At 47.2% G+C, this 17038-nt stretch overlaps 2 protein-coding genes across 2 annotated transcripts in view; one reads left to right on the top strand and one right to left on the bottom strand.

Moving 5' to 3' along the window:
• Positions 1-3990: 3990 nt before the first annotated feature.
• On the bottom strand, positions 3991-7856 carry RXFP3 (relaxin family peptide receptor 3). The gene is made up of 2 exons (XM_076362828.1): positions 7722-7856; positions 3991-5334 (listed from the first exon to the last, which is right to left on the bottom strand). Exons 1-2 carry the CDS (start codon positions 7854-7856, stop codon positions 3991-3993), a joined length of 1479 nt encoding a protein of 492 aa, XP_076218943.1.
• Positions 7857-13561: 5705 nt separating this feature from the next.
• ADAMTS12 (ADAM metallopeptidase with thrombospondin type 1 motif 12) overlaps positions 13562-17038 on the top strand; it is a 171318-nt gene continuing 167841 nt past the window's right edge. The window contains exon 1 of the mRNA XM_076362753.1: positions 13562-13688. Within this exon, the coding sequence (XP_076218868.1) occupies positions 13562-13688 (127 nt within the window). The remainder of the gene's footprint in view (positions 13689-17038) is intronic.

The following is a 17038-nucleotide window of genomic DNA, read 5'->3' as shown; positions in this document are numbered from 1 at the left end:
AGCTGTGTTTATTTTAGTCCATGAAAAGGCGATTGTTACAAATGAAGACACGAACATTTGGAGGAAACAGGAGTGTTTTTGAAAAGCGTTGTACTGATTACTTAGGAAACCCCCGGATGCGCAGTAGGATTTGTTGTTGTTAACACGTAGTCTCAAAGCTGGAGCTGGAAAGACCCTCTACCCAGGCCACACGCCTGATGCTGTGTGCACGCTCAGAGCAACTGCCCCTTCCTTGCAATGCCCAGGCTGGTGCTCCTGCCAATGCAACACACAGCCCAGATTTCATGCACTGATAGTTGGGACTCACAGCACATGTGAAGCAAAGTTTCTCTCCGCTCATGCACACCTAGAGCAGTGCTCTTTGACCATGCTGGACACACACTGACCTGCACAGCCTGAACTGCCGGTCAGGCCTAAACCAACATTTGGCCAACTGTGGATGGGTTGTGCCTCTTTTGAACAGCAGATTCATGACCTACACCTGGTGGATCAGTGGCTTAAGAGAGAGCTGCCCTCTAAGTCCATAGCCCAGTTTCTACACACCAAAGGTATTTTCCTATTTGGGTGATTTGCCAAATGTAAGTTTTTTATGTCTTTAGTGAGCAGATACCTGGGGCTTCCTCTGAGCATGATATCTTGCTAGTATTCTGGGCTAACTGTGGGTTGTTCTGAACAACATCTACTTTACTGTGTTGTTTTGCTGGCATAAAATTATGTCTACATTGACATCCACAAAAGCACATGGATTTTGTCATGCTGAGCACTGCAGAGGATGTCTTTTAGGCAATTTGCTATCTACTGAAATTCATAGTTATGCTTTAGACACCTGGATAGGTTTTTATGTAATGCACAACAACATTTAAGCATCAGGATAGGGATTAAAATTCCAGCAAGCCAAGCAAGAAACTATGCTGTTCAAAAGCAAACACCAGGAAGGGAGTCTGGCTTTGAGATGCATCCCCTCTTCTTAATTTAGATACCTTCTCCTGGCCTGTAGAGACACAGTTAGATCTCTCTGACCTCTGGAGTTAAGTGTTCATGGTATCATTTTCTCACACAACAGTGTAGCTTTCTTCATCTACTAGCACAGGCATTAGGGCTTTCTCCCAGAACAGGCGAGACCCAAATGCATTTCTTGCAAATCCTTTGCCACATTAGGCTGCTAGATTTATAGGTCTAGAAAGCTCTCAGGCTCTTGCATGGCATACTTAAACTTTGATTGAACCACGACCTGGGAACAAGTTAATCATTGTTCTTGGAAAGGGGAGACCTGGAATCCAGACCTGGATTCAATTTCTCTTCTGCATTTACAAGGAAAAAAATCTTGGCACTTCCTTTTCAGGATTACACCCTAACCACTATGCTGCAAATAACGTTCAAGGGCTTGCCTTCCTTTTATGATCCAGCAATGGTGACCAAACAGGGAACTGTTTCAAACCAGAGCATTTGAACGCGTTCACAGAGTAACCCAGAGATTCAGTCATCCCCCAGGGATGTGGAAGGGGGGAAGCTGAGTTACCTAGGCTGTGGGCAAAAGCTCTGCCCACTTATTTAGTGTTTCAAAAGGGAAGAGGAAGGAGCATAATCTGCACATGCATTGAAAGTAGAACAGGAGAAGCATATCTAGACATAGATGCAAAGGGATGGGGGGAATGAGTTAAGTTTACAGTCCCTTCTAACTTAGTGTGGCCTGGCATGCGATGTTCTGTGTCGGGATGCTGAGCTGCCTCCCTCACTTAGGATACACACTGTGGCCAGTCCTGACTGAGAGATCCCCATGAAGTACAGAGATAAATGCTACACATTTAAGCAGATTTAGGCATGCTCAGGAGCAGACTTCTAGGCACAAAAATTTTACTAGAAAAAACTTTAAGTACCTACAGACTTCAACCGGCAGCCAAGTCAGGATTTAGGAACTTAGAGGGGCAGTTGTACAGTACTTAGATGCTCAAGTTCTTCTGTGGATATATCTGATTTCTTCAGAGTCTTTGCATCTGTATAAGTATGTCTATCAGCTGCCAGCTCACTTCTGCTGTTCTTCTCTAGGCACCTGTATCTTCCCAGTTAGCAAGCACCCAAGGCTGTAGCAGAAGTCTCTTCTGCCTTGAAAAAAACGGAACACGAGCTTCTCCTTGCAAGTAGCAGAACCAGCTGCTGCCAGACCAAACCTGAATTTTACAACAGGAGTTACTGACATGTACAGTAAAACTAATAGAGTCTGCAAAGCATAACTGCCACTAACAGGACTGCGATTTTTTCTGGACAGAAATAGCAAGTTTGCTCCACATCAGTACTTAGAAGTGACAAACAACCCTCTGCAGAAATGCTTTTTTAGCAGAATCAGGCAGATGTTGGAGTTAGGCTGCAGAGGAAGGGGCTGAAAATAGAGAGGGGTTTTGAATATTGTATTTATATATTCATCTCATATGCAGTATTGGAGATTAACGAACTTGTGTTTGACAACAAAACCAGAACTGTTGCATTTTTCCATCTTTTAAAAGAAATATTTTGACCTTTCAGTTCTAAATTATTTTTTCCTCATAATTTTAAAAAAAATATTTTAAAAAGTAAATATACAACCTTACCATAAAAAGTTTCACAGCTTAAAATTACACTTTTTTCATGTCCTTAAAAGTTCATTTCAGATCAACATCAAATTGTTTCCCAGATGTTTCTCTGGAACACAGGCTGGGACAGGCATTGTCCCTGCCCTTCTCCAGGGTGTGAGAGCGCTGAACTGCAGGCTCTAGGGCTGCTCACACCAGAGGAATTGAACTAGACTTGATTGAAACACTGGCAAGTATCAGTGCAGACCCTTAACAAATACTTTAGCAGAACAAAAACCTTTGTGCTTGGTTTTAGCTGAAGCCAGAAGTATCCCAGACCAAGCAGCTTGAAGTGGCTGTGATTTGTTTCTTTTTCCCTTTTTTTTATTTACAGTTGTGTTGATTTCCTGGAGTGGAATACAAACAGTCTGAAGCACAGCAAGAACAAAGCCTACAGCCTCAGTGCCCTGGGAGAGACGCCTGCCTTGCCACACACTCCTTCGGGCTGTGGGTCTCCTCCCCAGCAGCCTGCAGAGAGGCTGGGGAACAGGATGTCGGGGAGCTCACACCCTCCCCTCCAAACCCAGGCAAAGCAACACCTCTCCATGAAGCTGCAAGGCCTGTCCTTGGGTTTCTCCTTGGCTGTCTGGGTTGCTCTGTATCCTGGCACCAGCAGAGGGGATGGGGGGAGCTGGAAAAGCAGATCCTACACAGATCCGGAGGGGAGCACAGTAGTCCTTGTCCCCTCTCTTTCCTGGGTCCCTAAGAGAGGGGAAAGGGGCCAAGCTTGAACAAGCAAGAGCCTTGTACCCACTTGTCCTGGCTATTCCCATCAGGGCAGATATGAAATAGGACATAGGCTGCCTGATCCCTGTGCCCTCACTGGAGCCCAGGGAGCAGTGACCACAGCCAGGCTGGCATCATTTACAATGCCACACAGCAGTGAGAAAGCAGCCCAGCTCCCTCCCCCTGCCACAAACACACACACAGGGGTGGGAGGGCTGCTGGCCCCTTACTGCTTGCACCTCCAGGTTGGGAGGACACAGCTGAGGCCTCCCAGCCTCGCTCCGCCCCACCCAGCCCCTTTCCTCCCTATGGTGCCCTGAACATCCTGCATCGTCCCTGGATGGAGTCCTGTCACCCTCCCCAGTTCCTCTTCCCCAGAAAAGGTATGAGCACTAAAAAGCATCTCCTAGAGACACCCCAATCCCCAGTGCACCACCACTGCCTCCTCCTACTCCTGTTCTCCAGTCTGGGGCACATTTTCAAGACAATTTCCATCAACAAGCTTCTGAGAGCAGACACAACCCCAAAAGAGCATCTCTCACACAGAAGCCCTCCTTTACCCATCCCTCCTCCCCTTGCCCCTACCAGGCATGCAATATCCCAGGGCCACATCTTGCACACACCCCACAGTCCCACTCCCCAGAGCCCCCTGCCCATCTCAGCAGTGCTGCTCCGTGGAGCTAGCAGGCAGCAGGTCACAGCGGCTGCTGTACATCACCACCCCAGGGGGGTAGTAGGCCACCTCTGGCTGGACAGTTGCAGCAGGGGAAGAAGCAGTGATGGGGTGGACAGGCACCAAGGCGTGTAAGGCTTGCTCCTCCTGCTCGGGCTTGGTGGTGTCAGTGAAAGGGCGCATGGTGGTGAGGGAAGGTGAGGTGATCCTCCAGAGGAGGCTCTTCAGTGCCTTGCGAAACTCCCTGCGCATAAGGCAGTAGAGGATGGGGTTGAGGCAGCTGTTGGAGTGTGCCAGGCACACGCTGATGGGGAAGAGGTACACTTGGGAGAGGAAGTACTCAGTACTGAAGTGCACCACGTTGAGTTTGATGAGGATGCCCCACATTGTGAGCGCTTGGTTAGGCAGCCAGCACAAGAAGAAAGACAGCACCACGATGGACACTGACTTAGTCACTTTGGAGCGGCGCTTCGTGCTGGGGCCACTACAGGTGCTGCCAATATGCTTGTCACTGATGAAGCGCACCAGGAGCAAGTAGCAGAGGCTGATGATGGCCAGCGGCAGCACAAAGCCCAGCAGCACCTTCTGGATATGGTACAGACCCAGCCAGAACTGGGCATTGCTGCCTCGGCCCGCGGGGAACTTGATGAGGCAGAGCACTTCATCAAAGACGGTGGCAGTGGTGGAAAAAATGGCGTGAGGCAGGGAAGCCAGGATAGCTGACAGCCAGATGAGTGCACAAAGCCACTTGGCGGAGCAGCAGCCACCCAGTGGGTCACCTCGCCGCTGATTCTTCAAGGCTGAAGCCACAGAGCGGTATCGAGCCACACTCATGGCAGTGAGAAAGAAGACACTGGCATACATATTCATGGCTGTCACATATGAGACAATCTTACACATTGCCTTGCCGAAGAGCCAGTTGAAGTCCAGTGCGTTCTCCACTGCCCAGAATGGCAAGGTCAGCACGAACTGGAAGTCAGTCACAGCCAGGCTGGTCACAAAGAGGTTGATGGAGGACTTCCTCCAGCCTTGTTTGCTTTTCATCAGGTAGAGCACCAGCAGGTTGCCCACCAGCCCCAGGGCGCACACCACGGAGTACACCAGGGAGATGACAATCCGCACTACGTCAGAGCTGTCCCCCTGCATCCCGTCGGCTCGCTCCGAGTTGATGTTCTTAAAGAGCTGCAGGAAGGACATGTTGCTCCTGTTGCCCATCTGGGCGTCCTTCAGGAAACCCAGCGGCGCGTCCCAGGACTCCCAGTCCGCTCCTTCCTTCATGCCGGCGGCTGGCGAGCAGGCACCGCGCTCGCAGGGCTCGCCCACCCCATGCTAGAAAGGGCGACGGGGCCGCGGGAGCCTTTCCCCAGGCCCCCGAGCCGGCTGCAGCGGGCAGCCTCTTCGGCGGGCGGGCTGCCGCAGCGCCGACGGGGACGGCGCCTCTCCCGCTCGGCGGGTCTACGCGGCTGGCGCCGGTCCCGCGCCGCGCCGCGGTTATATCCGCGCCGGCGGGGCCGGGGCATGCGCGGTGCAGCGGCGGAGCTCTCCCGGGTGCTGAGCGCGGGCGGCCGCGCCCCGGTCCCCCCCCCGCCCCGACCCCGCGGTACTCACGGCGGCTTCATCCCGGCTGCTCGCCTCCGTCCTGTTCCGCCTGCCCGGCTGGGGGCCGTGCGTGTGAACCAACCGGGCGGCGCTGAGTTTGGCAAGTGCCCGACCCGAGGCGATGCCCTCTCCCGAAAAGTCCGCCCAGAGGGTCCGCTCCTAAAGAAAATCCCCTGCTCTTCCCTCCTGCGCTTGGGAAGTGCTGGGGGCGTCGCACCTCTGCCCAGCTGCAGGGCGAGCCCGAAACAACTTGCGCCTTCCTGCCTGAGAAACCTCGGCACCAAGCCTGGACGTGCTTCTCCGTCCCCGGAACGACCACCTTCAGGAGCGGGACCGACAAACGCCTTTCCTGCTGTCGGGACGTGGGAAGGCGGTGGCTATCCCTGATTTTAAAATGAACGGCACAGACAGCGGAGCTGTGCAGTCCGGCTGCCGGTAGCAGGCAGCGCTTGGGCGAAGGCAAAAGCGGGCGACAGCCGCGGCGGGCAGAAGCCGCTTCCCCGGGAGGCAGAGGGGCGGCCGCGGGCTCCCGGCAGCGGCCCGCCCGCAGGGGGCCCCGGCGCGCCGGGAAGCGGCAGCGGCCGGCCCCGGCCCGGGGAGCTCGGCAGCTGCAGCCGGCCCCATCCCTGCCGTGCGCGGCGCCCGAAACTCGCTTTGCCACCAAGTTTGCAGCAGAAAGAGAAAGCAACGGATGGGAATAGGAACCGAGGCTTTTCTTCTGCTCTTTTCCTCCTTCTCCCATTCTGCTTTTAAATAAATCAAAATAAGTGCACGTTTTGAAAACGCAACAGATTCTAAATATACCTGAATAAAGCACTGTAAATCAGCCCTCTGGGGGAGATTAAGGAAAGATTTAACAATTCAATTATTTTTCCACAGTCTTTAAACTGATTATTGAAATTCTTGCAAAGACATCGCCGTGTGTGCCGTTTGTTGCCAGCGGTCTGCTTATCACTCTGGCTTATATCTACAGTGACCCTGGAAAAGGATCAGCCAGATTGTGGGAGTGCTAAAGGGGAACAACAGTAATTAGGGATTTTTATACATCATTTGTGTTGCATATAATGAGGGTACAACTTACTGGAATTAGCAATGCTCTGGGAAGTCTTAGCCTCTAGATTACTTGCTACACTAAGTACATTGGTACTAGAATGAAAACAAAATGAAATGAATTAAACAAAAAAATTGAAATAATGGGCCTTCAAAAGGCTGACTGCAGCCTTGAAAAATGGAGTCCTGACATTTCTTCCCCACCTTCTGCAAATCATGGGTTTTTTCTAGGCTTCCATACCTCTTAATCACTGCCTGGAGTTGCATTAGGGTGATATTTTCAATAGTAGGGCATTAAGTTGCATCCCTTAGCCTGCTGAATAGCAACAGTTTCTCAAATTCTCCCACCGAAAGTAAACCATCCTTGCCGTGAAACCTAACAACCCCATCAGCCCCATCAGTGTTGCACAGCCGACTGTAAAACAGTGCAGGTGGGAGAGAAAGCCAAGGATCCTTCAACACCAGTAGTGCAACAACCATATAAACAAGCAAAGTGAAAATGCTGAGTTTTAACCAGCGCCGCACCACTGTAGAGGCTCTGCAAACGGCACAGGAGGTGACGTGTCCCCCAGCCCTCAGCAGCGCTGACTGCCTTAGTCCTAGTGTCAGCACTTATCCAAAATGAAGGTTAGTAAAATATTTGAAATAAGCAAATTCTTGTTCAATTTTTCCCCTCCTCTTAGTCCTCCCACTATTAGCTCACAAGGAAAAAAATCATCTGTAATTGAGCCATGCAGAGACTATGACATGTTCATTTGGTAAATCATTAGTGGGATGGACAGTGCAGAAGTGGATTTTTTCCAGATTGAATTCTGCCCCATTCTGATCACATTGCTACCTCCATGCCCTATTTTAAGTATTTCACTGGAAAAATTGCAGAAACTGTGTCTTGCATGAAATAATTTCTTCTACCTTTGGAATATTTCCCTGCTCGGCACATCTTGTTGATATACTGCAGAGGCTGAACAGTAATAAAGATTCAGGAAGGGGAGGGAAATCATGCCTGAAGATATATTGCTTTTTTTGTTAGCCACCCAGAGAAAGAAACAGAAAGTGAACTGAGGTACCTCACGGGAACACTGGTAGTGGATTTTGAACTCAGGGCTGCAAATGTGAAACGCTTGTCCAGGTTTTTTTCTCATATTCTGACCACCAGACAAATTCCTTCTCAGTCTTGGGTGGTTTTCTTTTTCTTTCGTCATTCTTCACCTCAGAGAAGAAGTTTTAGAGGCAGGTAAGGGAACTTGCTACACCTTGATGAATAATAAAAGAAATATTCACTGAATAATTTATTTCTCACACCATCAGAACATTTCCATAGCTGGAAAAATGTTAAAAAATCCATCAGCTGTTTTGAAAGAGTATTGCAAAATTCATCAAATACATCACCTAAGCATTATTATTTTGGAAAATACTGTCTTCTGTTTGTTCCTTATTTATTTCACCAATGCTGCCAAAGGCTTGTTGTTAATATATAACTTTCTGGAGTCTTCTCTTTATCAAAGTGTCAGTATAATTGGTGTTATTGACTCAATCTTTTTGAAAACTGTAATAAACTTGATGGGCATAGGCTTTCAGGAAGTATTCCGATGATAATGGGGAAATAATGGCTGATTTGTTTACTTTGGAAATCTCAAAAAGATCCTGTACAGTTTTGTAAGAGTCTTTCTGGGGTTTATATAGTACTATGCTAAAATAATTCACGGGGCTAAGGCTGCTAGTTTGCCTTCAGATAGCATCAATCTGTACAGTAAACTTAAAAAGCTTGCACCAGTTCAGACCACCAACAGAAACTGCCCACTGATTTCGACTATACCGTACCAGAGATTAAAATGTCCCTGCAAGTATTTCTCAAATAGCCTTTAAAAATATTTCAGAAAAATATGCTGAATAAACATTTGCTGAAAATGATAATTTTCCTACAATTTACCCCAAAGGATCCCTATAAGTTTTCACATCCTTTACAGACCTCGTACACAAACGAAGGATGGGTTATGATTACAACAGTGACTGAGTCAGCTATACGCTGTTCTGAAATGTTTTGGCAAGGGAGATGGGGTTCTGTTTTCAATATGAAAGCCATTTTTGTAGCTTAAAGCAGATTTTTGAAATATTGAATGTATCACTATTTTAAATACAGAAACATGTGACTATTCTCAGGGCATTTTTGTAGCAGTAAAAGAATTTTTTACCTTTTTCTATTCAACATACTGAAGAAAAGAGTAGTAATAGTAAAGCTCTTGAACAGATTTCATTAAAAAGAGTTATTAATATGTGTTACTTAGATGGGCTCTGTATTATTCTTAAATGTTGCATTCGTGCCATAGAATTCTGTTTTATGAGTAATTTTTTTTTATGGCATTTTCTTCTCATTAAAACAAATTTTTGGAGCAGGAGAAGGAAAGAGAAATAGCAAAAAAAGGAAATTCGTATTTGTTTATTTTCTCATTTCTAGTTTCTGGAACCCATATGGTCTTCCCTTGGCTTTTTATGAGCTCAGGGCTACAATCTCATGCTTTTGGCTATACTCAGACAGTAACTGTTAACAGTTATATTTTGAACTGGATTTTACAACTCTACTTTCTCCATCCTGAGAATGAAGGTTTGGTGTGACTTCGTGTGTATCCACCATGGGAAGATTTTCCTGGCAATTCTTTTCTTACAAGTGTGGAAAGAAATGTATATAGATTTTCATCACAAAATCTCAGTTGGGTAACACAGTCATCACACCCAGAGGAAAACATCTTTGGTATGCTTCATGGACCACAGATATGTTCTCCAGAAAGTATTATTTGAATACAGATACAAATTTTAATTTAAAAAATTACTTTAATCATGTTCACGTCCTCTCCTTATTTGCTTTCTAGGTAGATCACTGAGAACATATTTTCCTGGCACTAATTTTCATAAGAAGTTAATTTCAAAGTGACCTTTTGCTCCAGAAACATGCTTTAAAACTGTTAATACGGGTAGTAAGACCACATGAGCTTTTAAATTCACATAGTCCACACACGAAATTATCATTTTTTGAATTAGCTCACCAATTACAAATAACAATCCATGTTTGAACACTGACCAGGAATCTGAATGTGAGCATCCCAAAAAATTTCATGTAATAGAATCACTATTTTAGGGTTTGCTTTATTCTGTTACTTGAATCTGCCCACAGACATACCATAAGTGGAATGCCAGCAAATATTTTTTGCATGAGTAACTTACGAAATTCCAAAAATCTTTAAAGACTATAATTGAAATGGAAGTTGAGAGATCCAACAGTGTCTCTGATTCAATTACCAATAGTTAGCTGTGTTACGAAGCTGCATCTCTAAATGCAAAAGAGGGAGTAAGATAAAAAAAAAAAAGTACTCACAAACTTCCATCCAAATCTGTCTCAGAAAAAAAAAAAAATCAACAGATGCACAATAATTACCCAGCAAACTCCACAGAGTCTTTGGGATTCAGAGTCATTCTCTTTCCGTTCATCTCTCTGCTAATACTCGGTACCTTTAACATGGCCCACCACATCACGTGTGATTCATCTGAACATTTTTAGTCCAAGCAAACTGTTAAGCCGCCTGTATAGTTAATACATAGTCAGGGCTGGACAGTGTTTCACCTTGTATGCGACAGAAAGGGATGCGTTATCCTGCAGAGGTATCGTCTCTCCCTACTGATGGGAGGAGCAGACAAGCAAGTGTGTGTTAGATGCCTTTTAGATCTTTAAACTTTGGGCAGGAGAATCTCATTCTCAGAGAAGCAAAATTTCCTGACTGCCTTCAGCTGGGCTTCATTCTGTAGCAACCTCTCAATGTCAAATCATATAATTTATGCTGCAGTTCCTCACTGCTCATAACCTCTGCTTTTCTGTCTCTCTGCATGTTTGCACAAACATATAAATTCCTATGCACACAATTCTTTTACCTCTGTTCTAGAGGTCTACTTAAATTTAAAAGAACCCAGATATTGGTTGTGCCTGGATTGTCAGTCCAGGCTTGATTGTGTCTCTCGATCGTGTATCTTGGTTTTTTCTGACCTCCTTTCAATAACTATACAGGCTTTTCTGCGTTGAGTTGCAGTTACTGAACTGCAATATCTTTGCTGTCACAAGAACACAACTGTTGTGCTATTGTATTTGTTTTCTTTTCATAACTGAGGTTGTGTTATCAAAAAAAATGCCCTTACATTCACAAGTCTCCAAAACCTCAGGTTATGTCTCTTTCAGAACAGGAAACCACTAATTAATTCCTTATCACTAGATTTTTACAATTCTCTGTGAGTCACTGAATAGTTTAATAGATAGGGATCTTACTTTAATAGCCCACAAATGCTCTTCTAAATCAGGTCTGTACTGGGAAGACACAGTGCCATAAATTCTGTTCACTTAAATAGCTGGCCTCAGTATGTCCTCACAGCAGGAAAGTGCTTTCTACTTGTGCCGTTGCTTCACATTTTAACTGTACGTGACTGTCAGCTGCAGGCACAGCATCCTTAAGCAGGAACCCCACTGTCCCCCAGGGTATTTTCTGACACTACACCCAGTGAATCATTTCTTCTGTGTATGTGCACGCTGGCACAAAGCCCAGGGAATTATAGATATTTCAGATCAGATTCCCACAGTTCTCTCTCTCCGTTCTGTATGACTTTTGCATCTACAATTTTTGGTCATTTAAAAAAAAAAATCAAAACAAAACAAAACACCCACATTCCTAAAGCTTTTATTTCTCCATCATTTCCTGATTTTTTTTCTTTCTCTCAGGTGATGCTGTCTGGAGAAGAGATAACAGGGAAGAAAACAGGCAGGAGTAACAGGTTGAGAGAGTTAGTTAGTCCAGAATGAGAAACTCTGTAGTGTCAGGAAAGGGCAGAAGGAAAAACATCTTGCGCTTGGAGAGAATTACAGGCAATGGGAATTAACTTTTCCTGCCAAAGAAGAAACCAAGATGGAATCCTGCATGAAAAAATAGTTGCCTCACATCAGACACAGTGAACACCTACCCAAAAAGGTGACTGGAAACTGAAGCAAATGGTTATATGCCTCTCACAGAAAGGCTGTTTTTCTGATTGCCTTCGAGAAGTTTGTTAAACCAGTACTTTGTAAACATACGCCCATCCCTTGAACTTTCACCCCTTCTTTCCAACGCTCCTAGCCTGCTGGGCTCATTTTACAGTCCTTTTCTTTTTTATTCCATTTACCTAAGTACTTCCTTATTCTCCAATTTAATTATTTTAAAATATTCATGGCGAGTTGCGTAGCTTGTTCTATGCAACAATTGTCAAGTGTTTTTAAAATGTTAAGTATTATAGACATTGTATCAATTTCAGGTCACACTTAGCTTTAACTTAATTTCAGGGAAGTACTGATAAAGAGCTAAGCAGGCTACAATATTCAATGTCACAGGACAGTCTAGCGTCCACTGTGTGACTAGACTATTCAGAGAATCCTATTGGCAAGCACACCAGCAAACTTGTCGCTGTAACAAGCGAGATAACGTTATTCATATGCAGAGTATATAGACGGCTGTATTAAAATAAATACCCAGCAACAAACAAATCTTCTCTTGGCAAGTGTTGTTGGATATCAAATATTTCACAAATTCATCCTCTTTGGCACACATGTGTCATTCCCTTGGCTAGAAGAGAGCACATTATGACTCATAAATCAAATATCACTCTTTTATAAATATGTTGTTTCCAGAGTTATTGTGTCTCAAGCCTGGGAGAAGCCACATTTCTATCTGATTTAGAAATCCTTGGAGTTTTAACACTTTCTTGCATTTTCGTTCTCCGGAGTTTGAGGTTCACAGTTCTTGCAGTAAAGGCAGCTGAATTGCGACAGCCATTCGCCTTTGGGAAAGTTTGAGCCGAGGAACGAGCGTCCTTAAGCATAGATTGCCATGAAACTATCCAAGAAACACATGGTACAGTCAATTTTAAGCAGAGGGCTATCAAAGCGGACAAGGAACTCAGCCCAGGCCTCAAGGACAGGACGGCACCGAAGCTGTGCCCTGGGCACCTGCCTATGGTACCTGGGGAGCGGCGGCCGGGCAGTAACTTCGGCAAAGGCCATGTGAGGGGATCCTTGGGGGAGAGTACATGGCACGCACTTAAAAATATAGGTGCCAAGGCAATTAGAAACTTTCCCTACAAAGGGAGGACATTCAGAAGTAACCCCAACGTGGCAGCACACTGTTAAAACATAGGAACGGCCCCAGCGCCCGGGGGAGGCAACCTGGAAGCCGGGCTCTGGCTGCGCGGATCCCTCAGGCCCCGGTCGGGCCCTGAGGGACTTTGGGCTCCCGCCCGCACTCCGGGCACCTCAGGCGGGGCGAGGTCCCCACCGGCCCTTGCCGCTGCGGCGGAAAACGCGTTGAACACCCGCGTGCTTCGAGGACTTTCGCCAGAAGCCGGGGGGAACCTCTGCCTGGGCGGGTGCGGGGCTGCGAAGCCGCGGCGGGCTCCTTCCCCGGAGCCTCAGCGGAGACCCGCGGTGTGGGGCCGGGGAGAGGAGGCTGCTTTGTGCGGGACGGCCCTCCCCGAGGGCTGCCGGGGCTAACGCCCCACTTTTGCCGCTGAGGAGGGCGGAGTGGGGGGGGCGGTAGCCCCGGCTGGCGGCCTCTCCTCCCTTCCCCTCCCCTCCCCGCTAGCCCGGCCCGGTTCGCTCCGCCGCGTTAACCCCGGCGGCTCCGAGGCGGGGGCTCCCGGGAGCGGCTCCCTCCCCACAGCCCTCCTTCCTCCGCCGGCAGAAACCAGACACCGGGACGGCCACAGGCAGCCCTTGTGGGGAGCGGCGCCTGTGTCCGCGCGGCGCCGGGAGGCCGTTCCGCCGCTGCCCCGCCGCCCGGCCATGCCGCGGCCCGGCTAGGCGTCGGCGGTTGCGGCGCCCCGCTCGCAGCTCCCCGCCCGCACCATGCCATGTGTCCCGCGGAGCCGGGCGGCACACGTCTCCTTCTGGCTCCTCGTCCTTCACGTCCAAGCGCCCTGCCTGGGCAGGGCCCCGCCGGCCGGCAGCTCGCTCTTCCCCGACGGGAGGCAAGGTCAGTGGCGGCGGGGGGGTTGGGGTGCGGGGAGGTCCCCGGGCACGGCGTGAGGGAGAGCGGGTTCCCGCCGCCGCCTCCCCGCCGAGCAGCCTCGCAGCGGGTGTGCTTCCAGCCGGTCGAGTCGCGGCTCCTTGGCGCTGCTCGGGCGGGAGAGGCGGCGAGCCTCGCCGTGTCGGCCTCCCGCCGTCCCCGGTTTGGTGTTAGCGTTACTGCTCGGGCTCTTGCGGGTACGAGCTCGCAGCGCTGCCCTCAGCACCTCCTGGCACTGGCTGCTCCAGACTTCAAAGTTCTGCAGTGAGAGCACACAGCTCCGGCTGCGCCTTCCTGCTGCTTTTTGGAAGTCTTTGAGTTGCACGGTGTAGACGAAGGTATTGTTAAATCCTGCTTTCTGCTCATCTTCCTCGTTAAGAGGCATCTCTCTAAATACCAGAATCGTTTGGTACTACTAAACTGAAAAAGTTTACTGTCCTGATTATTTATTTTTTTAAAATAAATCATCACTTCTGTACTGCAGCAGCACAAACTATAGAAGGATTGGTGTTATCAGGGTATAAAACCCACTGTGAGCTGTTCATATTCAGTGAGGATGGTAAATTAAAAGCGAGGCTTCACCTGCGGGAGGAGTCTCTTGAGGCTGCTCCCCAGGTGGATTAATTTCATTCCCCCAGTTGGTACTGGCTGCGCACCTCCTTGAGGGAGTGTAACTCAGGAATTTTATCCTGTTGCCTGTTTAAGGAAAATCAGAGAAGCAGCTCCCAAGAAAGAAAACTTATGATTAGCTGAAAGACTCTGCTTGGTGGTAGAAGACCCGAAAGTGTAGGAGGAAATTTTGCTTCCTGAAAACCTTCCTGATGCAATCAACAGCTGTGGTGCTGTCAGTGGGTGAGCTTGAACACAGAGGAGAAAATCTTCTGTGCCCCTCAGAGATCGTGGAAAGGAAGAGTGGTTAAGTAAGCTGCCTGAAAAGTGAACAATTGTCCTGAAGTTAGTTCCTGCTGGATTAATTTAAAGTGAATGCAAATAATCATTGCATTTCTGTGACGCTACATGGGAGAGAACAGGGACGGCTGTGTTAGCATGTAGCAGCTGTTTAATTGTCAGGGACGGCTGTGTTAGCATGTAGCAGCTGTTTAATTGTCAGGCATTTGGAAATGAATGTAGAATTAATTTAACTTTCCAGGCATTAAAAACCTAGGCTTTGTGATGAGTTTGCAAATAGCTTTGTGTAAAGGGACAGTTCACAATTTGGCTAATTTTTTGCAAAGGAAGATTGAATGCAGTGTTAAGTGTGAAGGACTAAAATTTGTATCTCACATAGCTGAAGTGACTGTTAAGTGTTGTGCTCCCTCCACATCCATGACGAATGTAGCAGATGGGACAGTTAAGGATGCCCTTGCTGAATGTTGCAGGCCTGCTCCCTGCCATGGGGCTTCGGAGCTCGGGGTGTTTCCTGGGTACAGAGCCTTTCTTTGGCTTAGGAAGATGATTTCTCCAGAGGTAAGCAACATTATTTCCTATCTCAAGGAATTGTTTGAAAAGAAGCCAGAGCATTTGAGGGGCAGATGTGGATGAACTACAAAGATGGAGATGAAACAATGGCCAATGATGAGCCACATTTTAGAGGAATTTTGTCAGAAAACATGTTATCTGTCTAAAAGAAATTGTGCTTTTCCTATCATGTGTGAGAGATTGTGTGTTTTTTTTCTCTTTATTCTAGTTCATTCACTTTGTGTGCAGCCATTCTTAATACAGGCAGTTCTCTGCCACGTGTGGTGAGTTTGAATCCACAGAGGAGCAGAACAGACAGCAGTTTTGAATATTATCAGATGTTTTCAATGATGCAGAAAGGTCTGCAGGGAAGGTTTCTCCAACAACTTGAACAATTCTTAGACTTGTCAAACAAGCTTGAAGGGCCTGAATCTTGCTCATCCCGTGTGACCAGAAGAGCCTGTGCAAACACTGTGATTGCAAGGCAAAGTACTGACTTGAACGTGTCCTGCTCAGTGTGACGTTTTGGTCTTGCTCGCAGCACTGATGCAAGCTGGCATGCTCAGGCTGCAGTTGTAGAAAGACAGAGCATTCTCTGGAGCTACACGAGCTGACCAGGGAAGTCTTCCCTTTCCTGCTTATAAATCCTGAGCACTGCCACTCGACAGGCAGGGCTTCCCTGGAGTGGAGAGTATTCTAGGTGGCCAAGTAGAAGGACACTGTGAAGTGCCAGCTCCAAGGCTTCTCAGTGGCACTGGGATAGATTCCCTCCATATAATGTTTGCTGGCACTAAGTTTTATGGGAACCTGTGGTGTTTTAATATGAATTAATTATTACTTCAGGAATATTGAGGCAGTCAATGTTGAAGAATGCAACCCTTACTCTCGTGCAGTGTGGGTTGCATGTAGTATTATTCTGTTTGTTGCCTCTGCCTTCTAGTTGAGTGTTACTCTTTCCTAGAAGGGCAGAAAGGTATCACTAAAATTGTACCTCTTGTCTTTGTTTTAGACTCTTCTCCAGCTCAAAAGGTCAAGCAGTATGCTAGGCTTCATGTGGAGCGCAGTAAATTGTTCTGTTATTTGTAGGACTGCCTTTGCTAGCCTCTACCCAACAGTCTAGACAAAACTGATAATGATTACTTGCAGAAGTTATCTTTAGCCTCATCTTGTTAAACTTTGTTGTGTTGTAATCTTATTCCCTCTGGTATTTTGGAAACTTTTTAATAATTAGTTAATTATTATATTACAGTTATATTACAGTATATTATTATTGCAGCATAATTGTCAGGCAGCTGGCACCTTTTGTGCTATCTACCAGCTGTGTAAACTGCAGGCATGAAAGTGTGGACTGAGTTTTCAATGTCTCAGTCCCTGCTGTGCTTATGTGGACAAGGGCAGGAGATGTCTCTCAGAACTTGTGGTAGGTGTTTGTCTCTGTGTTGTCAAGAGCTGCCGCTGTGAAGATCTAAAAGCCCACTGCTGTGGCTTGTCCTGCAAAGGCACAAAGTTGTTGTAGGCTGGTGGGAAGGCTTGTGTACAAAGAAATCTGTTGTGTATGAGAATAAGCTTGCTTCTGAAATAAAGCTGTTACTGAGACAAGGCCACATTTCTCATGTAGTTTTGTATATGCACTGGGAAGTGGGGTTTCTGTGTGTTTTATTTTGGGTTTTTTTGAATTGGGAGTGTTTCAGTGCACGTGTCTCAGGGGTCCGTGGCCTAAGGAAACATGAGCAGCCATGTCTCATACTGCAGCTAATGAGGACAAAGGAGATACGTTCCTCCCGAAGGGGATGAATCCAGACAGCTATCTGTCTGGGCATGATTTATCCTGTGTGGCTTTGAAGGTGCAGGCAGTGGAG

This window comes from Aptenodytes patagonicus, chromosome Z (genome assembly GCF_965638725.1).
Source record: "Aptenodytes patagonicus chromosome Z, bAptPat1.pri.cur, whole genome shotgun sequence".
NCBI lineage: Eukaryota > Metazoa > Chordata > Aves > Sphenisciformes > Spheniscidae > Aptenodytes > Aptenodytes patagonicus.
The sequence above is the reverse complement of the archived record's forward strand: the minus strand, read 5'-3'. Positions and strand labels throughout refer to the sequence as shown.